We start from the raw sequence: 24174 nt of genomic DNA, 5'->3' as shown, positions 1-24174 counted from the left end.
TGCAAACATTTCATGATCATTAAAACAAAAAAAGAAAACTATTTGAAGATGATGAGAAATACACTGAGCTTTCCCTCAATTTATTTAAAAAGTATTTTCTGGCATTCCAAAAACGTGAGAGAATGAAACTTTTTTCATAATTGGAAACAAGGAATGTAGAGAGGGCAACGGGCTGCGTTGTTCTTTCTAGACACTTGCATGTCCACAAGCAGAGTGAGCTGATCACCTATCCAGAGACCTGAGAAAGTAGCACTGCATTTGTTTGGTTTCCTTAATCTTCAGCGTAGAGCTTTGCTTACCCTGACATGATTTCCCTGTTTCTTTCACACTCCATTTAGTGTTATGAAATAGCATGATACAAAAGCAAAGGATGGGAAAGAAAATGAGCTTGCCCTCTTTTGGCTTCCTAAGACCTGTGACCCTGAAAACATTGCTGTGACCTCAGAAACATTAGAGAGCTGACAAAAACATAAAGGGGGGACACCATTAGAGCAGAGGCAGCAGTGGGATCAGTGGGGGCACTGATGGGCGGAGGTGGGCTGGGGTGGGAATCAGGCTGTTGGTTGTTGACGTGGCTGTGGAAGCAGAAGGGATAAAGAGCTCCCAGGGGAGGACTGGAAAAGAAAGGTATGGGAGGTTAAGGTGGATTGGTTTGCTTGGATTGTTCCAGGTAAGCAGCGGCAAGGCAATGAACAGAGACAGCATTGCAGGGGCTGGATAAAGAAATCAGAATTCTTTTAGGGTTGAAAAGAAGGTCATGTGCAATCCCTGCTCAGAAACTGAGGGCATCACAGTATCAGGCGCCATGAAGGGAAGAGGGAATAGATGCCAACATTGCCTTTGTCCTGAAACTACAAAAGAACGGGAGCAAATGATTAATGGAGGGACAGAAATAGGAGGAAGCATCATCCTGAAGCTCCCTAAAGGTAACCAAAATTTTAAACAAGCCAAGGATGTGACAATATTTTAATCTGCAATGCATTCTATCCTCCAAGTTAGAAAGAACTTCTAGTGCATCTTGATATCTACACCTGTTTACACTTTTTCTTATTTGCTCAGTTAAATTTGTAAGAGCAAGGCGTATTACTCATCTTTGGTATCTCTCCACAGAGCTGAGAGTAAAGTGGGTATTCAATACATGCTTGGATATGGAAGCAGAAAAGCCATTAAGAACTGTGTTCAAATCTCTTCAATTTTTTTTTTGTTTGCTGAGCATTAATATCCTGAATTTACACCCTACGTTATATAGCTAAACACACTACTTTGTTCTTACTCTATCACAGCAAAGGCATTCTGACTACACAATCCTTTAAAGACATTTCAGCTGTTCACCCAGTAGCCCTGTCATAGCTGATTATTTAAAATAAAGAGGTGTGTGGGGGGACGGGGTTCATTTTGACAAAAAAGGATTTCTCAGTGCGAGCCCTGCTGTCCTAACTATTTTATCAATGAAAATTGCTTTTACAGAGAGTTGTAGAGGCTGGGGAAAAGGCATTATGTCTCCTCTTTCCCTTGCCAGTTGGGTGCATAATTCTCAGCCCGAGTTCATAAAGAATAAACAGATTTCAGATCCTCTGTGGTCACACACAATTTAAAACCTGCTATTTATGTTTCAGATGTTAAAGCTGGAGAGAAGACACTGGCGGAACACAGAGACAAAAGGAGTCAGCAGACTGTAAAAGGCAACACGGGGGACCAAACACTTCTCACTAGGCTAGGTTTCTTGATCCATTTACTTAGTTTATACTGCACATTTCTCTCATAGATTATACATTCATGCCATTCAGATTCCCGGCCTCTAACATTTGGAAGAGATGACCTGTCAGATGGTGGAAAGAGGCACAAGGAATGTACATGCAATATTAAAAGCCTTTGTTTTCTAATATTTATAAAGTGCAATGAAATAATTTTAGAGGACCTTCAAACAGGATGACAAGCGCATACACGATATTTTGTTTTATGACTGAATGGGCCCCACAGCATTAAAGGGGCCCCACTCTGTTAAATAAGAAGCATAAGTTTGGGGTAGAGATGATTGGCAGCTGGCTCTGTGCTGTTTTCAGAACCATTACTTTCATGGATTGTGAGTTGGAAGGACATGGCTAACATTGACTCACGGCCCTAAATCTTCAATGATTGCATTCAAGGCCCTAAGAAAAAAATCTAAGCTGCGGACTCAAGATCAGATTACACATAAATATCCCAACCATTTATCTTATTATTTGGTGACTTGAACAAAACTATCTTCTTCCGCAACCCCCCGCCCCCGTCCTCCCCACCAAATACATTCCTGATTTTCCTCAGGGGTTTAGGGGGAAAACCATAGGAAATAAAATATAAAACCAAAGGATATGAACTTTTTTTTTTAAAGAAAAGTTTAGACCAGCTGGCTCTACTTTTGAGATACTTTCTGAACCTCAGAATATCAACTCATGCCCGATCATCTCAGCTTCAATATATCCCTTGGCAGGGCTTCAGCCATTACTAATGTACCCTTGTTTTATGTGGCTTTCACTTACGCCTACTTTCATAAATCGCTCTAGATTTCTCATAGAGCTCGTAGGGGTCAGGCTTCCTTGGGTCAAAGGCCTCTGTTGAGTCAGGAAAAGAAGTTCTGTGGAGGGTGGGTGGGAAGGGCAGGTTCTGCGGGATGGCCGGAGCAGATAGACTTGTTTGAGGACTGCCTTGGTTCTCCCAACGGTCCATTATCTGGAAGGCAAAAGAGAACAGAAGATGGCTGATGGTGAATTCCTCTTTGTCACACACCACAACCCTCACCTTTAAATTAGACTCTCTGCCCCGTGGACTTTCCTTAGACTCTCTTGCCCCTTGGACTTTCCTTAGTTAGACTCTCTTGCGCTGTGGACTTTTCTTCCATGAAACATTTGCAACTTTGGAATAAGTGTGAGGAAAGACTCTATGTCTCTGGCTAAAGTACTGAAGACTGTACTCAATACAAGTGGTTGCCTGACTTCGGAATGCAAACTGACATAACCTTGTGACCTAGTGCTGGTCATCTCCAGCAACTCACTTAATCTCTCTGAGTGTTTTTTCCTCCTCCACAATAAATATGACATGTGTCTCAAGATAACTTTGTATGTAAGTGTGGAAAAATGTGTGGTACTGGCCCTGAAACATTATGCCATTTTTACTAAAACAAAAGAGAATAAAGTAGTCTACGTGTATTCTCTTGACATCTATTCATATCCCAATAATCTCCTATACCTGAACATTTGGGGTCACTTTCCTTATAGTTTTAAGTAATAATGCGACCACCTGGGATTTATGAATTGTTCAAAGTCTTCTGTGAAGCCTCATTTACTTCTGATCTGGCAGTTTCTTTCCCAAAATGCTACTGCTGATGTTGCTACCACTACAGTTTATTAAAGATCTCTAGAACACTTCCCAGTTTACCATGTTTTCTCACACACGTTTATCTTCTTGGATCCGCACCATGGCTCCATGAAGTAGATAAGGCAGGACTAGTGTCCTTTTATCAAATAGAAAGCCAGGTTAACTGAGAACACCTGTTTGTACCACCAACTTCACCTTCATTCACTAGTCAACTGATTCAAACTCAACTTATTCTTTTCTGCTTTGGATAAACCTACTTTGTGTAAAACTTAGACTAGGCTATCCTTATGTCTAAAATTCTCCATTGGGTCAGCATGGTCTTCAGCTTAAGGGTTAAACTCCCTACAGGGGCATTAGTAGCTCCTCATGACCCAGTTTCTGTTCACTGTTCTCATACTCACTCATAGTCTCTCCTCTCATTCCCCAGGACCCATAAGATTCTCTCCTGCCTCTGATCTTTTGTGTACCTTCTTAATTTCTCCTTCTACTTACAAAGTTTACCCATTTCTCCACTTTTTCCACCTCCCTTCCTCCCTTTACCTGGGGGCTACTAGACTCAGATAAGATGTGTTTTCTAAAAGGCCTCTGCTGGCCATTTTTTTTTTTAAGATTTTATTTATTTATTTATTTATTTATTTATTTATTTATTTATTTATTTATTTATTTATTCATGAGAGACACAGAGAGAGAGAGAGGCAGAGACACAGGCAGAGGGAGAAACAGGCTCCCTGCAGGGAGCCCAATGTGGGACTTGATCCCGGGTCTCCAGGATCACGCCCTGGGCCGAAGGCAGGCTCTAAACTGCTAAACCACCCAGGGTTCCCTCTGCTGCCCATTCTTAAACTGGTCACACATCCCTCCCAGATGCCTCACAGCACCTCAATCTACCCCTCACACCCAACGCTAATGATGCTTAACTATTATGGCAAGACTACCTATGTCTCCTCAAATAGAGCATGGTGGGGACAGATCCTGCTGGGAACACAGTCTTTCTCATTGTTGTATTACTGACACATAATAAGCTCAGAAAATGTTAATGTAGTGAATGAATGAAATCATCAATAAAATATGGTCAGCTGTTCTTTTTTCCCCTAATCTGGCTAACTTATAACTGTTCTTTTTTTTTTTTTTAAACATACAAACAAACAAATTAGCTTTGACATACACTGTTTTGAGTTTGGCAGGATTACAACTCTTTATCCCTTATTGCACCGTTCTGCTCTTGTTTCCATGCTGGCTATATTGGTTAGGGCTCCTACACCAGCTCTGCTTTGTCACTTATAAATATTTTAAGGTTGGAGGGAATGTGATGTGCCAGGTACCTACCATGCATGTCACTCTGTAAAACAAAGTTCCCTGTGACTTACTCACCTAGCTTAAGCCGTGGCAGATATCAAGTGAGCCAACAAACTATGGAAGAAATGAGTCACTGACCCATCTCTCAATAAGACGGATACCATGGTCTGAATGATTGGGTCCCTGCCCAAATTTATATATTAAAATTCTAATACCTAAGGTGATGGAACTAGGAGGTGGGACCTTTGGGAGGCAATTGGGTCATGAGGATGGAGCCCTCATGAATGGGATGAGTGCCTTTATAAAAGAGACTCAGAGTCTAGAAGACCCTTCTGCCAGGTGAGGTTGCAGAGAAAAGATGGCCATCTAGGAAGTGGGAAATCACCAGACACTGAATCTGCCAGAGCCTCGATCTTGAACTTCCAGCCTCCAGAACTATGAGGAAAACTTGCTGTTGTTTACAAGCCACCCCATCTATGGTACAGCAGTGTGAAGGGGCTAAGACAATTGGCTTCATTTAGCTTGTTTTCTATACGGGCTACTGACCAAGATTTCATTTTAACAAAGTTTCTAAACCTAAAGAGGGTGGAAAATCCTAGTTGAGCTCAATTCCCTAATATTGGACATAACCTCAAGAGTGTGAAGAGGTCCAGCAGTGGTCAGCAGCAGATCCTGGATGCACCCAATTTGTAACTCTAACGGGAGTGCTTTTTACAATAATTCATTGAGTGGAATAACTGGCAAATTTGTTTAGAATTTTGGCTAATATTCTGCTCAGTGGACTTTTTGCTCCCATTTAATAAAAATCCTTAAATACACACTTCATAATTCATTTGATAGCAAAATTCATCTAGGAAGCCATTCTAGGTTCTTTGGTCATCCACTCTGTGTCTTTGCTATGATGAGCAGACCCACATTTGTGGCTAAAGTCATATTGTTTTTTAATTTTTCACTTAAAACGACTGGCTTTAGGCACCGTGTGGATGCATTTTGGCTGTGACTTTCTCCCTTCTGCTTCCGAACATAAGGTACTAAATTCTAAACAGTAAATAATTTAGATATGTGGACGGAGTAGCTGTAGAATAGCCACACAGGTCCTGCTATGTGTTGTTCATGCGCAGTCATTGGAGCAAACACGCTTCCGGTGAAATATTAGTATTTCTAAACAACATTCTTAAAACTACAGAACAAATAATGCTTTGGGCACTCTTGGGAAGGCTACTGGGGCCGAGTGACAAATTCTACAATTTCTGTAGCACAGAAACGAGGGAATTAGTCAAGAGTCCGGTTTATGCTTAGTAAAGCATTCACAACATCTTGCTGTGACATTCATCAACCCTTGAGTCACTCTGTCAGGGTTTCTTAAAAGACTGTAGAGCAGAAAAATCACTGTGCCCATGAAATTACTGAAGAAGCAGACTTGCAGTCCTAGAGCTACCCCCCTCCCCCGACTGAGTTATTTGTTGGCTTTGGCCCAAAAGCCCATGAAGCAAACCACTTGCCCTGGGATCAGAGGTCACCCTCTGTTCACTGGGGCTGGTGTGCTGATCTAATAGCCTCCTTTCAGGGTACGCTTTGTTGACTTCTTACTTTCTTAGAAAACTGGTCTCTGGACTTCTGCTTTCCAGCTGGGACACTCTGCTCATTTGTTCCTCTCAAGCTTCTTGAACACCCTAGATTCTGATCCTGTCCTGTTGCTCAGGCCCTTGGCGTCACTTGTTCCACCCAGTGGCTCTGGCAAGACATTTACTTCTCCTGGCTTCTGAATGGGCCTTGTACAGTCCCAACTATGTCCATGCCTAGGCAGCTCACTAGTGTAAGGAAAAACAAACATGTAGTTGTTTTCAATATCTGGGAGAAACCTTGTGTCTCTGCTAGCCTCGGTGAATAAATGAATGCCTCACTGTACGAAGGTATAGTCACTGAATTATCATCAGACAGAGTGGACATATAGTCCACAACAGGGCCTTGCATGGAAGATAGGAAAACCCAATCATGATGTGGTTAATTTTTGACTCCCCATCCTGATCTAGGGGTCACACTGAGAGTGGATGGCTTGTGAATAAGGCGGTGCCCCACCTCCCAGGAAGTGCTCCATTTAGAATCTGTTTGCTTTCTATAGAAGCTGGCTGGGATAGACTAAATGCACCCCCTCATTATTTTAGGGCAGGGCTGGCATATGAAGGCGTTTGGTTTGATTCTATACTTGAAGAATGAACTTGGATCCCTTCCAGATGGAGAGCATGAGAACTCACTACAATTAGAATACTACTTGTCACAAAGGAAATAACGATCTCAACAAGGATTAGCTTAAGATGTAGATCAGTAGGGACAGAAGAGGGTCAGAAAGTGACACAGGACCAGGAGAAGGAGAGATCTCACTCAGGATAACGTTTCCTTATCCTGACTACAGATGTCCTCAATCCTTCTCAGAGGAGAGAGTCTATAAATCCATATACTGTGGGCATATATTTATATATTTGTTTAAATGAATAGCAAACTATGTTCACTTTATAGAGTCATTGATTTATTAGGGTTTCATGCATGGAGGGTCTGCTTTCTGGGATGACAGTACTTTATATTTCTCTTTTATTCTCCTAGAGGTTTTATCTATTGATTTGAAAGAGAGCAAGAGAGCTGGAGCAGAGGGGAGGAGCAGAGGAAGAATCAAACTCCCCACTGAGTGGAGAGGCTGCTGTGAGGCTTGGTCCCAGGACTCCAGGATGATGACCTGAGCTGGAGGCAGATGCCCAACTGACTGAACCACCCAGGTGCCCCAGTACTTTATATTTTTGAGCTCAATATGTAGAGGCGCTGTTTTAAGCAACTTACATGTACTGGTAAGACTCTTCATGATGACTATGTGAGTGGGGTACTATTCTTTTCCCCATTCTACAGATAGAACTTGAGATACTAACAACCTAAGTGGCTAGTTGAAGGTCATATAGCTACTAAGGAGAAGAAGCAAAGTTTGAACCCAGGCAGTATGCTTTCAAAGCCTGGACCCCAAAATGTATATCACACTGCTTCTCATTACAGTCTTTGGTCTAAAGAGCTTCTGCTGGATCCATGGAGGACGTTGAGTTGACAGTCCTATATCCTCACTCAGCCTAGAACCTGGAAGTCCAAGCCTTAGCTTTTGTAGGAATGTGTGGGGTTCAGGATTAATTGTAAATTGAGTTCTATAAAACCTTTTTTGGAATTATTGACTATGGATGTAATTGCTGTAATGACAGAAAATGCTGTAATTATGCCAAATGGCATAATTTGTGTAAATGTGGTACATATAAGGAAATCACTAAATTGCATAATTGTAGCACCATGATGAAGTTGCAAGGCTCCTTGTTAAATTAGATAAAGATGTGTATAACCACAGAGCACAGATTAACTTTGGTGATGAAAGGAAGAAATTATTTAAATTTTGGCCAACCAAGATAAAACAAATTTCATTTTAAACATTTTAAACTCCCCTCTTTTCAAACTCTGTACCTCACTAAATGGTTTACTAAACCCAAATAGGTCCAGGTTCCCCATCAGATATTCTCTGTGGCCCAGACGAAGCCAATCCTAAACGAGGACATGGTTGGTGAGGACATCCTGCCCTGACAATCAGCTCTTCATCTCTAGCTCCCGGTTTCCTTATGTCTTTTTGAGAGAAACCTGGAGCTGGGGCATATGACAGGGCTCAATTATACTTTATTTTTACATCTTCAAGTCATTTCAATGCTTGTTATTTAGTTAAGCCAGTTATTGTACTTGAAAAGTGTGCAAAATCGTATTACCTCCCTTTATAAAATGAGAGAATCAAGAGGTTAAATATTCTCTCAGTAAAAGAAATAGGAAAAGCATAAATTAATTCAAGAATTCCCTACTCACTGGCCAGACTTGGGGCCACTTTCATCTGAGCTCCTCAAAGTGGGAGGGAAGAAAAGGAGTAGGTGGGGGAAGTGATTCCCTGAGTTTTATTTTTGACTGGAATCACTTTGCTGTGGTTCTTTTCTAGCTGTGGGTTATAGACACCCCAGGTAGGGTACAGCATTCTAGCACAGCATGAAATGGGATCCCAGAAAACCAGTGCCAGCTCTGGGAACTTGGACAGTTACTAGTTTCAATCTAATGGAAAGTAAAAATTAGGTCTAATTGTGAAGTCGACTTGGCTAATCTAGCCACACAAAAAGTATTAAAATCCATCAGCCTCCTGTATTGGCATCAAAATTTCAGGCTGATTCACTAGGAAACTAGACCCAGAGAGTTTACGTGATGGAGAAGAGTACCAGCTTCTAAAGGAGATTCAGAAGTTGAATGATTGCCAGGTCTGCTGGAATATGTATGTCTCTGCAATATTCACACACATAGTTAGAATATACATTAAAATGTAAACATAAATATGTACAGAACTGAATTTCTTATGTCCCAGATGTAATTTATAGGTCAAGACCTCTAGGCCTATAATTTGCATTGTTTATAATAAATCCATGTTATACACTATAGTTATTTCTGACAGGGGAAAAACAAAAGGTCTCTGCAGTACACCACACTGAACAGTGTTAATACTCATTTTCTAAGTATATTTAAAAAACAGGAAGTATTGCCTTTACAGGAAAGTGAGACAAGTTATTTTGCATTTGTGTGACAAGTACAAGACAAAGGGACACAGGATTTGTTCTTTTGACATCATAGCATCTCGGAGGTAAAAGAGATTTTGAGGTCACCCAATTAACTCTTACTTAATGGGACTGCAACAGTAACTAGAAATCAAGAAAGAAGCATAATAATTCCAACTTACAGGCTTTGGAGTTTTCCATGGAGAAAAGAAACCTGTAATAAAGAAAACAATATTTGAACTTTGAAAATATAACCTGCTTACCACTTACGGGTGTCATGCTATTAAGATGACTGCATTCATATTACTTCGTTAATAGCAAACCATAATGAAAAAATATGCTACAGTTTTTTTTCAAGAAGCCCAAATAACTTGGTTGGAATTATATTAATTTTTCTAAGGACATTTCCTTATTTGGAGGCTGAGGAGTCTGAGGCACAGAGAAGGTAAACTGTATGGTAAGTGGTCAGCTGTTTTACAAGAACTGAGATTGAACCATCCTAGGGGTCACTGTGTCACAGCGGTAGCTGGAAAATGGGGGAGAGGGCGAGGTGCGGGGGGAGACAAAGAGAATACGTACAGAAATTAAGTTCTTCAAGGTAAGTACTTTTGCTTAGTATAAAAAATAATCTGCTTGGCATACCTTCCTTATGCGGTTAAAAAGTAATCAACAAGACTTCATTGGTCCTAAATATTCTTTTTTTCTGTTTTTACTTTTATTTGCATTTACTTTATGCGGAATTTACTCCTGGGCCATAAGTTTTTGTTTCTTCAGTTTCTTCAGGGGTATCTCTTTCTTCTATGCAACCTCCTCTTCTGGTTTTAGGAACAGTCTGCTCTTTTTCGTAAGGATCATCTAGGTGCAGCAGGGAGGGCTCATGCATGGGTTAATCTGACCACGAGCCCTGTAAGATCCACGCTGCATCTTGGGGACTTTGCTCACCTGGGGGTGCTCAGTGCCCAGATAATCTACATCTAAGCATTTACACTCAGTATTACTCTCTGTACTATTAAGCACGTGCAGTAAAAATTCAGCACTCTTTTGGGTCACTGACCCTGTGTGCAGGCTCACAGTTTGGCCTGAGCACACCTACCACCTCCATCAGGGCAGTGATGGGATGGCACACATTGCTTCTGCAGAGTGACATCCTTCAGATACTTGGTGGCTTTACGGATATGCCTACCCTTGATGGCCTGGGCAGCTTAGTGTGTTTAAAATGAACATGAAGATTTGAACCTCTTGATTTGCATAATTTTGTAGGGTTTTCTGGGTCAAGTGAAGAGTGAACCATTTTCAGAGATCACCTTGGGCCACTTACAGACGAGCTCATTTGTCCTAAATTTAAAAATAATGTATATACCTGTTATGAATCAGATTCCAGTGTATAAAAGAATAACTCTTTGGGGACTGTTCTCCCACGGAGCCCTTCTCTAAGCAGGTATCTATTTATTATCCTAGCGCTGCAATATTGTATATCAAGAAGCAGCTCAAACTGTTTGTTAATTGAATGAGTCATGTATCAACAAAACCATGCTTTCTTTTTTTCAATTTAGTGAGCAATTTCTATTATTACAAATGGTATGCAGATTGGACTGTCTCTGCTGTGATCCAAATGACCATTTAGATAATGAAAAGCAAAAGACAGATAATTCCTTGTTCTTTTTTTCTTCCATTATTATTATCATATGGTATCAAGTTTTTTTAAAAAATAGTAAAAACAAGCTTAAAAATAACGGTGAGGGGATCCCTGGGTGGCGCAGCGGTTTGGCGCCTGCCTTTGGCCCAGGGCGCGATCCTGGAGACGCAGGATCGAATCCCACGTCAGGCTCCCGGTGCATGGAGCCTGTTTCTCCCTCTGCCTGTGTCTCTGCCTCTCTCTCTCTCTCTCTGTGACTATCATAAATAAATAAAGTCTTTAAAAAAAAAAATAACGGTGAGGAGGGCAGTTGACATAACTGACCCTAGTAAGCCAAAACATAAACAGTTTTGCTCATGTCAATGTTAGTTGGTATCTGAAAAATGCCCAATAAAAATGAAATATTGAAAATAAGCCACATACTGTATGTTTATCATCTTAAAAACTGGGACTCCTATAAAATGGTTATGGTTGAAAACTGTAGCCCCTTTATAGGAAATATCTAGAGGAAGCTGGACACACAATTATCTAGATGTTTAAGTAATCCTGCTCAGGCATGGGATCAATACTAACTGTAGTACCTCAGTGCACATTGTGGGGACCTGATGCTTCATCTTATGAAATGAGGGAAGGTATGTAATCTATCAGGTTTCTCAGCTCTCCTTGGAACTCAGAGTCAAATTTAATGCTCAACTGTAATAACCATCTTACTTAAGGAGATGAGAAGAATTAGCTCATCTTACATACTCTGTGAGTTCTTATCTCTCCTTCCAACTAAAGGACAAAAATTCTGTCCCACGTGTGGTTCGATTATAACTTAATTATAAGGATCTAATCATATCTTTTTTCTTTTTTGGAAGCAGCTGAGAGTGAAAATTACAGATAAATAAATACATTTATCTCCTTGACTCACTCTGTAAAATGCCAACAAAAACAAATTGATCACTAATTTTACAGTGAAAAAAAATTGTAACCTATTGGCCAATTAACCATTCCTTTCCATGAAGGATAAGATTTATTTGTTGATTTATGGAATTGCCAGCAACAGGTCTTCTGCAAAAGTTGTCACTTGTCCAGTCTCACATGTCAAAACATTCAGTTATTTCCTCTGCTTTCTTTATGTCATCACCTTCTTTGTGGGGCACCAGAATGGATTTTGAGTATTTGCTGTTTTACATTTGTAAGGTGCTGGGAGTTTCTTAGACACTGATACAAATGTATTGAAAATGGTTGCTCTCTTATGGAGCTCTCAACTCTGCAAGGGACATTATGCTAAAAGATGATTATTCCTCCTATGGAAAATGTGTAATCATCTGACCTCTGAGCAGTTAGGGTGCCAGAACTAAAATGGCATAAGAGGGATAGTGGTCAAGATCAGACAAGGAGAGAGGGATGTTTAACGTGACCACCTTTCAGCAGAGCTACTTTGGCTTCCCATTCTTTTAAGGCTGTTTCATTTAGTCTGACCTCAGACCATTGGCATGACCCAGGACTTCTTTACTGATCCTATTATGGCAGTTTCTGGAATATTTCTAATTATGACTTATGCAGCAGAGGCTTCAGTCTGAAGCAATAGTTAGTCTTTCTGAGACATTGTTAAAAAAAGGTTGGTTGGTATGGAGTAAGTAATTTCAGGTAGTAAAAATGGTATCAGAATAGATTTCCCCAAATATAGATAACTTATGTGGCCCTTTGTGTTTCTTTGACAAATTATCAATTATGCTATAAACATTTAAATTAAAATAAATAGAAAACATCTACCTCAGATATGCTTGATTTGGTTTGATTAAGCCAGAAGGTCAAGTTTTCTATATGATTAAACTCCAACTTTCTGTTCAACTCCACTGGAAGAGCTACAGAAATACTACAATAGTGTGGACCAAACTATTATATAAGTGTACAGTTGTTTTGGGGGTAGGATGGCCCCTCTTGGAAACCAAGTTTATTCCAATTAATATTTATTTATTTATTTATTTATTTATTTATTTATTTATTTTAAAAGATTTTATTTATGAGAGACACACACGGAGAGAGAAAGGAAGAGACATAGGCAGAGAGAGAAGCAGGCTCTCTGTGGGGAGCCTGATGCTGGACTCGATCCCAGACTCTGGGATCATGCCCTGAGCCAAAGGCAGATGTTCAACGGCTGAGCCACCCAGGCGTCTCTCCAATTAATATTTAAATAAAACCACCAAAACCAAAGGAAAAACTTTTAAATCCTTATTTCTGTAGTTTTCTTTTTTCTAGAATCATTCTAGTTGGAGATAGATCAGATAGATAGATAGATCTTGCTTCTGTAAGCAAGATAGGTGTGGTTTGGTCAGAGTATGACTCTTGGGTTTCCTTCCACCCATCTCCATGGGAAATAGAACAAGGATCTGGAGAACTTTTTCTTAATCTTTCAGAGCTATGAACCTAACTCACAGGAGAAAGGAATGTGTGTACCTAAAGAGCATTTCTTTAAAATAACAGTAACAACATCTTTACGTTTTAGTTTATTTCTGGCCTCGTTTCCTCTACTTCTATAGAAAGCAGTATATTATATTCCCTTGTGGGATTAAAATTTCTTTATGATGGTCCATGTTTTCCATATTAATCCTTTATTGGTGTGTGTGTGAGCACATGCCTACAAATGCAAACATTTATTTAATCCTTACTCTTAAGACAACAAAAGTGAAAGACCTTAATGTACAGAGTTATAAACTGAAACATAAGTAGAGACATAAAGGGGGGGGAATAAGAGAATAAATGGGAAAATTTAGGTGCAGCTAATAAGAAAACTTAGATGCATTTAATATGAAGTTCAAAATGAAATTAGATTTTTAAAATCCATCTTCATTAGAATAAGAAATTAAACTCAAATAAATTTTTAATTCTGCACCTAAAAGCACAGTGAGAGGGCCAGAGAAACAGAAGCCCAGTGCAAAGAGCTTAGATAAGAAATTCCACTACTCGGGACACCTGGGTGGCTCATAGGTTGGGCATCTGCCTTCGGCTCAGGGCGTGATCCTGGAGTCCCAGGATCAGGGCCCACATCGGGCTCCCTGCATGGAGCCTGCTTCTCCCTCTGCCTATTTCTCTGCCTCTCTCTCTCTCTGTCTCCCATGAATAAATAAATAAAATATTAAAAAAAAAGAAATTCCCCTGCTCAAAAATAGAAGACAACACTGATTTCATACTGAAATTTCAATTGAATTCTATATGTCAATAAATGCAACTTTTAGTAAACTACAGGACTATGGTTGTATAAAATGCAATATGCTAAGCTAAATTTCAATTTTAGATAGAAAATGATTTTTTAGCATAATATGTCCTATACATTGCATGAGCTATGTTACATAGGACACTCTCATACTAAAAAAGATTACAAATTTGTTGATTATTTGAAGTTCAGTTTGAATGGGAATTCTGTCTTTTGTTTTGTTTTGTTTTTGAGAGAACATGCAGGCACAAGCATGGGCTGGGGGAGGTGGTGGGGGGAGGCTGGACGAGCAGAAGGAGAGGGGGAGAGAGAATCTTAAGCAGGCTCCATGCCCAGTGCAGAGCTTGATCTCACAACCATGAGATGGTGACTTGAGCCAAAGACAAGAGTCCGATGCTTAACCAACTGAGCCACCCTGGTGCCCCGGGGAATTCTGTATTTTTATTTGCTAAATCTGAACACCCTATAAAGGGAACATTTTATATAAGTCCATTTAAAAACGAAAACACAATAGTTAGTCTACTGCAGGTAATATCTCATCTCATTAAATAAAAAAAAAAAAACAAACAGAAAATACTTAATATTTCCTTTTCTTGCACTCCCTCCAGTGTTTTATTCTGAGGAATCTTGCTTTAGAGAAACCTCAGAACGCTCCATTTGCTATGCACACTACTGGTTTCTGTTGGTTGTCTGTCTATCAGCAGCCTTATCTGAGGCCCTCCCCTCACGTGATGCAGAACTCTATGGACAATGTGAGCATCACAAAAGACCATTTTCAAATTACTTGAGGACTGGTTGGCACCATTGCCTTGTCCCAAGAAGAACGTTCCACAACCTGCTCTTCTCAAAACCTGCTTTTGACACATGATAATCAGAATGAAAAAATTATAGCTCTAAAGGGAGGCCCTTTAGAGTTGTGTGTGTGAGATGTTTGGTAAGATTTTTTATTATTTATTTTCACATGGCAACAACATGATGAACTTTTTAAAATTACCCCAATTGGAATAAGGGATCAAAACACAACAAGGAGCAACTTAGATTAGAGAGAGTCCCGGCATCTTCAATTTGGGATAACGCCAAGGCAATTTCTCCAGATTTCTAGAAATTTCCCCAAAGAGAACTAAATCTTTCAATATGCCTCTATACTCCATTTGATATACTGAACTTCTATTTGCAGAATGTGAAATGGATTCTCCCTCAATTGAAGTACTTTGTACAACGTACGACGCTGGTTTTGAAGATTATCATTACAGTTTCATGTATTTTAGAGAAGTTTCTGCAGTTACTAAAAACAGCAGAGATGCAAGGGGAATGTTTCATATTTCTCTTTTCCTTTAAGCAATATAAAAGAAGTGGGAGGCCCTCTGAAATAGAGACCTGCTTCATTGCAGAAGTCCATGCCCTGGTTTATTAAGAGCTATGTTGTGTTTTGCTTAAAAAAGAAGGAAGGGGGATCCCTGGGTGGCGCAGCGGTTTGGCGCCTGCCTTTGGCCCAGGGTGCGATCCTGGAGACCCGGGATCGAATCCCACATCAGGCTCCTGGTGCATGGAGCCTGCTTCTCCCTCTGCCTATGTCTCTGCCTCTCTTTCTCTCTCTCTCTGTGACTATCATAAATAAATAAAAATTAAAAAAAAAATAAAAAAAAATAAAAAAAAAAATAAAAAAAATAAAAAAGAAGGAAGATACAATGCTGTGAATGTACTTAGCACTACTGAACATGTACCCTTAAATGCAATTAACGTGACAAATTTTATGTCATGTGTATTTCTTTTTTTCATCTTTTATTTTTTTGTATTTTTTTATTGGAGTTTGATTTGCCAACATATAGTATAACAACCAGTGCTCATCCCGCCAAGTGCCCCCCTCAGTGCCCGTCACCCAGTCCCCCGTCCCCCCACCCACCTCCCCTTCCACTACTCCTTGTTCATTTCCCAGAGTTAGGAGTCTCTCATGTTCTGTGTCCCTCACTGATATTTCCCACTCATTTTCTCTCCTTTCCTCTTTATTCCCTTTCACCATGTATATTTCATCATAATTAAAAAAAATGAAAACTAAAGCTATGAAAGCGGATAAAGAAGTAAAGCAGGAAGGAGCATGTGCATATTGCATGAGTGTGAGAGAGAATCTAAGGGTAAGAAAGAGAATTTCTTTTTCACGGTTTCTCTGCTATCCTGCTGGAGGACCGGAAACTCACCTAGACACCCACACAAACCCTTCTACCTCTAACGTTATCCTTTCTCATAAAGGATTCGAGGCAATAAAGGAAACTCATGTTCTTACTACATTTCTGAAAATATTTCAGGGACTGTTAGAAAGTCTTCCAATAGAGGAAATAATTTTTTTTTTTTTTTTTTTAGTTTCCCAAAGTGGGGGAAAGGCCCTAGAGTTTTTAGAATCTCCAGTTAGGACTAATTTGAGGGAGAAAAATCACTAATAAAGTTAATCTTTAATTTAAGGATCCTCCCATTATCCCACAGCCTGGCAACTTTTTCATCAAACATTCAGCCTTTGGTAAATGTAAGCCAGCAGGGTAACGAGCTAATTTCCATTAAAAGTAGTTCAATGTTATTCACTTTTTTTCCTGAGTTTTGACTGATTCATGTATGTCTTATTAAAATTCATTAAGTGAGTTAAACCCTGCAGTTCCTTTAGATAACTTATTTAAGCTATTTGAAGTCAGAAAGGGGCATTTTTTCTTAATGAGAGTGACCTGGGCCAAGAAAACCCCCCAACCTCTCCATGAAGTATAGAAGTCACACTGCTGGTGATGGTAACACAAACCTCATATCACCAACCTTCAGCCAAGCACAATATTCAATTTGCAAAGAAAAATTCAAACTGGTTGCCATCTTTGGCCAGAATCTGTTTTTATGTGGTAAGCTGAGGCTTTCTCTGCAATGCTTTAAAAATGATCCTTTCTGCATCTTTTAAATAAAAGTGTTTTTCTTATAAACACCACAAAGCTGTTTTCAAATAGCATTTTCCCCCTGGCTTTGTTCCTTATGGAGAGAGCAGTCTGGCCATTTAAAGTAATCCCAATGAGTATCTAGAAAGGATAAGCCTGCACATGTTGTCTTCTGATAAACTCAGCTATATAAAGGATGCGTTCAAAATAAAGCAGGCCAGGTGAATAGCCTCGAACAGGAATAAAGGCACGCAGTGAAAGAGGAAGAAGTGTGTCAGGGAGGCTAAAACTCAGAGTGAGGTGAGGCTTGCAGAACATATGAACAACTACAAAGGACTTTTTTCTTTATGTCCTGAACAGAACCAAGAGCGGTAAAGAGAGAAACTGTATGTTTACAGTGTGCTGTAAACAGTTGGCAAAGAAAATGTGGAAGGGTATCAATACTTGCAAATAGAAAATTCCAATTCCGAGAGCAATATATTTTTTAAAATGATGAATATATAGCATCAAGTTTTTTTTTTGTTTTTGAGAAACCTGTCTAGAAACATCTTTATGTAACTTAAGAAAGATGAAATGTCTGTTTCACTTTACATCAACATTAAGTACTAATTGAGCTATCGGTGTCTCACAAGCACCATAAATTCAACACAGAGAAAATGGAACCCTTGATCTTTCCCCCTCAAGTCTTCTCTTCTGCGTTCCTCATTTTGGTAAATTTCACTTGTCCTTCCAAGTTTTAGAGACAGGAGGCTGAAAGTCATTCTTAACATCTCCCTCTCCCTTATTTCCTTATCACCAAATCCCGTTTGACCTCCCAAATCTATTTCAGGTACACTTTCCATCTCCACAGCCACCACTGTAATCCACGCTCACCATCATCTGCTGCCTGAATCAAAACAACAGCAAATTTGCTGATGTCACAGGGTCTGATTATGCTTAAAATCCTTCAATGAATTCCTACTGAATTTAGGATAAAAAATAAAACCTATCAGTTCATCCTCATTTACTATTCCCCAGAGGTCTCATGGGTCACTTCCCTTCACTCATTGACTTTCCTTGAATAAGCCAGAGTTTTCTTTTTTTTTAAATTTTTTTATTTATTTATGATAGTCATACAGAGAGAGAGAGAGAGAGAGAGAGGGAGAGGCAGAGACACAGGCAGAGGGAGAAGCAGGCTCCATGCACAGAGAGCCCGACGTGGGATTCGATCCCGGGTCTCCAGGATTGCGCCCTGGGCCAAAGGCAGGCGCCAAACCGCTGCGCCACCCAGGGATCCCCAAGCCAGAGTTTTCTAACCACAGGGACTTTGCACAGGCTCCTTCGTATGTCCACCCTTTCCCACCCTCCACACAGCTATCTCTAACTCCTTCTTTAGGTGTCAGCTTAAACAACACCCTGACCTTTTGATTTTTATTATTTTTAAGGATTTATTTATTTATTTGAGAGTGAGAGAAAGAGAGAGAGAGAGAGAGAGAGAGAGAGAGAGAGAGACTGAGTAGGGGGAGGGGCAGAAGGAGAGAGAGACTCCTCACTCCTCAAGCAGACTCCCTGCTGAGCACAGACCCTAATGTGGGGCTTGATCCCAGGACCCCAAGATCATGACCTGAGCCCAAGTCAGATGCTTAACTAACTGAGCCACCCAGCTACCCTTGACCCTTTATTTTATTTTATTTTATTTTATTTTATTTTATTTTATTTTATTTTATTTTTTACCTTTTATTTTAAATCAAAGTTCTCTATTATATTTTTTCATTGTATCCTGTAGTTTTCCTATATTTATGAAATTGCATTCCTGTACTTATATTTGTGAAATTATTAGTTTAATGCCCATCCCCCCAACTAAGGTATAAATTCCATTTGTGAGGGATAATATCAATTTTGTTCACAATGTATTCCTACTACTTTACACAATGCCTGACATATATTAGATCCTTCAATAGACACATCTGAATGAAAGGATTATGATAGTGAAGGGTGCACGAGGAGGGTAGAAAGAAAGAGTTGTAAGACACTTGGGAAAATGGATGAGGCATGGTGATTTGTGGGCAGTGGAAGATAATATAAAGAAGAAGATGAAATATATTATGACTTGTAGCTTGGGAACCTGCATAGGTGATGGTGTCTTTAGTTAAAGTAGGAAATGCAGGAAAAGAGGCTTCTGTGAATGGAGTATAGTGAAATGAGTTTGGGTGAAATGAATTCAAAGTGCTTTTTTTTTTTTAAAAAAAAGATTTTTTTTTTTTTTTATTCATGAGAGACAGAGAAAGAGAGAGAGAAAGAGAGGCAGAGACACAGGCAGAGGGAGAAGCAGACTCCATGCAAGGAGCCCGATGCGGGACTCGATCCTGGGTCTCGAGGATCAGGCCCTAGGCTGAAGGCGGCGCTAAACCGCTGAGCCACCCGGGCTGCCCTCAAAGTGCTTTTGAGAGCTTGGGTTCAGGCAGAGAAGTTGTGAGTGGTGGGCTCTATTGTCTGGTGATTAGTAGAAGATTCAGGATAAGAGATGTAATATGTCAGGTTAAATGTAAAATACCATGTGGCATGAATGAAACCTCCTTAGGGGATGCAGAAGAAGGAATGAAGTGCTTGAGAAGTGACAAGAGAGCCAAGTAAAGAGAAAGTTTCAAGAAGTAATAAATGGAAATACTCCTAAAACAGGGTTTTAAGTGGATCACCAAAAAGGAGGGTCACCAGTAGCCTCTGTGGAAGCAGTGTAATTACTATGAGAGGGGTAGAAATCAGATTTCAGTGGGTGTGAATGAATGGCAAGGGAGGAAGTGGAACCGAGAACTGGCTATAAGGTTGAAGGGATAAGGTTATAGTGGTCCCACGCCCACCAAAGAAAGATTTGGGGAAAGCATGCTTACATTCAGATGAGAAGGCATCTGAACAGAGATAGTCTGAAGACTCAGGGGAAAAGAGGATAATTGGTGAAATTATTTCATGAGGACAGAGGATGGGATCTAGAATACAGGAGGACCTAACTTTAATTGAGAGAGAAGAATCCAAGTCGTCATCCAGAAGCTGGAGCAGATCATGTGTGTATGTTTGTGTGTGAGTAAGTGAGTGTGTGTGTGTGTGTGTGTTTGTGTGAGAGTGTGTGTGAAATTCCCCAGGTTCTACCCTGTGGGCGGGGTGGGGGTGGAGGGAGAAGGGCCTGGATGGGAGAATTTACTCACAGTGGGGGATTAGTAGGGGTTCTGGTTATGCAGGGAGACTGGAGGACAGAACAACAACAACCTGTGTTCAGGGGTAAAGGTGTAAACAGAAAAACAACTCCTGAGACAGGATGGCGGAGAAGTTACACACACACAATATGGGATAAAACTGACCTGAGTTCCAGTCCCAGCTCTATCTCTCACTAGTAACATGGTCTCACGTGTGCACAGGAGAGCATCTACTACCAGAATTAACTCCTGGGCTCTGAGCAAGACCCTGGGTCTGCGTAATGGCTTACACCTGAGTGAGTGTGAGCACTCCCCTAATCTCTCTATGGCTCAGATTCCTTATCTGCAACAAAGTAAAGATAATAATAGGTATGATTTTAGTGAGAACTTAATAATGCACTTTACGTTATTGATATAAAATGGTGCACAGTTCCATTTATTGCTTTTGATGTGTTTTAAATTCTTTTTCTACAAATTAGATGTCCGTTTTTCAAAAAGGTGTGCAACAATTTATTGCTACAACACATTAATTTCTTAGTTATTTTAGGCTTTTTGCTCTTTTAAGCTTCCTTTTAAGTTCTTTTAAGCTGCCTTTTGCTATGTGGAATATGGCTTGCTCTGATTTGCTTTAAATAATTTTTTTTTTTTGCCTTAAATGAAGTAAACTGTTGTTCTCATCCCATTAGTTTTCCATCAAGTTTCTACTGGTCTTGGTTAGAGGGATAAGGTAGCCCATTGACCTCACTCAACCTCACTCTAGTATAAACTATAGCCTCAGTTTGTAATGATTATAATATTCCTTTATGAATTGTCTTTAGCTTTGCATTTTTCTAGAACTAACATATAATGGTTAGTTATACTTAACCAATAAACTGGTTTTAATGCTCACCACAATTCATTTTATTCTACTATTTCTCCATTTTTGGATTTTGAATTTTGGTCCTTTGTTAGCATATGTCCTTGAATTTTTCAGCATATTTGATGTCATAGTTAGAACAGTGGTCTCTTAAAGAGGTCTATACCCTAATCCTCAAAATCTGTTTATCTAATTATGTGGCAAAAAAGATTATGCATATGTGATTAAGGTTAAGGACCTTGAGACTGGGAGAAAATCTTGGATAATCTGGGTGGGCCCAATTCAATCATGTTAAATCCTTAAAAAGGGAGAGCTTTCCTGGCTGCAGATGGAAAGAGATAGGGGGGTTGAGGAGGAGTCAACTTGCCGTTGGCTTTGAAGACGGAGGAAAAGGTCACAGGCTGTGGAATACAGGACTCCTTTAGAAATTGGAACTAGAAAAGACAAGCAAATGGGTTTCCCCCTAGAGACTCCAGAAAAGAATGACACCACGCTGACATGCTGATTTTAGTCCAGTGAGACCAGTGTTGGATTTCTGAGCTACGGTGCTCTCAGTAAGTCTATGTTGTTTCAAGCCACTAAGTTTGTAATCATTTATTGTGGCAGCAACAGAAAACTTAAACATGTGGTATCCTTTCTAAGCATTTGGATATGGATTCTAGTTTCATTAATAAATTCTAATATCACAATTTCTTTCCGACTCTGGGAGTTTTTTCCTATCGTTCTCGGACATTGAGCAATGTTGAAGACAAGCTTGGATCCACTCAATTTTTTTTTTGCAACTAACCTTTTGTTTTCTTTTGTGAATAATTGTAATTGTATAATATTTTCTTTATCTTTTTAAATTCTCTATAAATTACTAGAATATACCGAGGTGTGAATTTGTTTTGATTTTTCCTGGAATATAGTGAGAGCATTTGCTTCAGGTTTTCTCTTAAGCCTTTCTACTCAAGATTTGGTATCTGGGAACCAGATAGAAATGCAAACTCCTGGGCAGCCCTGGTGGCTCAGGGGTTTAGAGCCACCTTCAGCCCAGGGCCTGATCCTGGAGACCCAGGAATGAGTCCCATGTTGGGCTCCCTACATGGAGCCTGCTTCTCCCTCTGCCTGTGTTTCTGCCTCTCTCTCTGTCTCTCATGAATAAATACACAAAATCTTAAAAAACAAAATAAATGCAAACTCTCAGACCTCAGACCCACTGAATCAGATCTGTAATTTAACAAGGCCTCCAGGTGATTCACATGCATGTGTGAGAAATACAGCTGCAAGGCTATTCTAGTAGTAGATTTGATCTCCACTGCTTCATTTTTTCAGTTTCTCTTTAATTTCTTTGTCCATTAATATGTATCAAGAGTAAGTCATGCCCCTCCCTTTCTTCCAAGAGATTATAATCAAAGCTCTTGTTCACACTGCATTTCCTTCCCTCTCCTCTGGTAACTCTGACTAAGTTAGAGTTGCCCTCATCACGGAGACTCCATGTCAAGAGCAGAATGACTGGTAGCAATTGCTGTGCTTGCGACTGGTGTTGAGAGGGACGACAGCTTGAGATCTGCTCTGTAACTGGAGAGCTCTTCATGTTGGTCTCTACAGCACTAATTTTTGCAGTACCTGTTTCACCCTTTACTAACTCTGATGACCATTTTAATTTTTAGAAGTAATTCTGAGTCCCCAGATTTGGTTTTTATGTCCTTTTCACTTGGTCAAGCATCACTCTGTTTGGTTTTTGCATTTCAGCCTGCTGCCCATTTCTGTTATTTTTTAAATGTTACATCTTCTAGCATCTGAGGATTCCAAGTACATTTTCTCAGTTTCTTCTGTTTTCTGCAGCAAATCTGTTTCAGTGTCACACTGTTCCTCCTAATCTTTAAGGCTAGTTATAATGATCCCTTTCTTATATGCTTAACTATTTTGTTATATCCCCCTGCCAAACTTTAGAAATTCCTTTCATTTGAAAAAGGGAAGATTTATCCAGATGCAGGCTCATGAACTCTGTTGCTGCCCATCTGAGTGACTGTGTGACATAACACTCGCTTTGGATTTCATACAACAACGAACACATGCACAGCTTGCAGCTAGGCTTCCATCAGCCACTGTGTCCTATAGCTCTCTGGACTGTGGGGAGACCTCTTGATACAACTTCCTAACTTTATTTGCTTGTTTTGGGGAGAAACATTTGTGTTGTAAAAAAAAAATTTGAGATGGTCCCTACCTACCACCCGTAGGCCTCTTATAGCCCTGCCTCTGTCCATGGTGCTTAGTGTAATACTGCCACATGCCCCAGGAAGCAATTTGTCACCGCCCTCTTTTCTCCACTTTGCTCTGCTGTGCTTTGGGATTTGAGATTTCAGAATTGGTTAAAAGAGAGTAGTTGGGGAAAGAGAGCAATTGATTTTTAGTGGGAAGGAGGTTTAAATACGACTGGCACTGCCTTCTAAAGCAATACCCAGCAGTCTTATCATTGCTAGAATCTCTGAATCCTGACATTCCTTATCTTTCTTTAGTGCTTTACTGGGATGTTGGGAGAAACGTAGATTTTTTTGACCTGATGCCATTTTATTTTATTTTTAAAGATTTTATTTATTTATTCATGAGGGACACAGGGAGAGAGGCAGAGACAATAGGCAGAGGGAGAAGCAGGCTCCATGCAGGGAGCCCGACGTGGGACTTGATCCCGGGTTTCCAGGATCAAGCCCTGGGTTGAAGGCGGCACTAAACCACTGAGCTGGGATCCCTGGGTGGCACAGCGGTTTGGCGCCTGCCTTTGGCCCAGGGCGTGATCCTGGAGACCCAGGATCAAATCCCACGTCGGGCTCCCGGTGCATGGAGCCTGCTTCTCCCTCTGCCTGTGTCTCTGCCTCTCTCTCTCTCTCTCTCTCTCTGTGACTATCATAAATAAATAAAAAATTTAAAAAAAAACCACTGAGCCACCTGGGCTGCCCATTCATTCATTCATCCATCCATCCATCCATCCATCCATCCATCCATCACAGACACAGAGAGAGGCAGAGACATAGGCAGAGGGAGACACAGGCTCCTCACAGGGAGCCTGATGCGGGACTTGATCCTTGGACCAGATTCACGCCCTGAGCTGAAGGCAGACGCTCAACCACTGAGCCACCCAGGCGTCCCTTGATGCCATTTTAAATAGAACTT

The 24174-nt window shown here is 40.3% G+C and overlaps 1 protein-coding gene across 13 annotated transcripts in view; it reads right to left on the bottom strand.

The window, feature by feature from the left end:
* Positions 1-24174, bottom strand: part of MAGI2 (membrane associated guanylate kinase, WW and PDZ domain containing 2) — a 1325593-nt gene that overhangs the window by 184043 nt on the left and 1117376 nt on the right. For all 13 annotated transcript variants that reach the window (XM_077863874.1, XM_077863875.1, XM_077863880.1 and 10 more), the window contains 2 exons: positions 9437-9468; positions 2520-2709 (listed from right to left, as the gene is read on the bottom strand). In XM_077863874.1, coding sequence (XP_077720000.1) covers positions 2520-2709; positions 9437-9468 — 222 coding nt within the window. The remainder of the gene's footprint in view (positions 1-2519; positions 2710-9436; positions 9469-24174) is intronic.

The sequence above is a fragment of the Canis aureus genome, chromosome 21, assembly GCF_053574225.1.
Source record: "Canis aureus isolate CA01 chromosome 21, VMU_Caureus_v.1.0, whole genome shotgun sequence".
In the NCBI taxonomy this organism is placed as follows: Eukaryota; Metazoa; Chordata; class Mammalia; order Carnivora; family Canidae; genus Canis; species Canis aureus.
The sequence above is the reverse complement of the archived record's forward strand: the minus strand, read 5'-3'. Positions and strand labels throughout refer to the sequence as shown.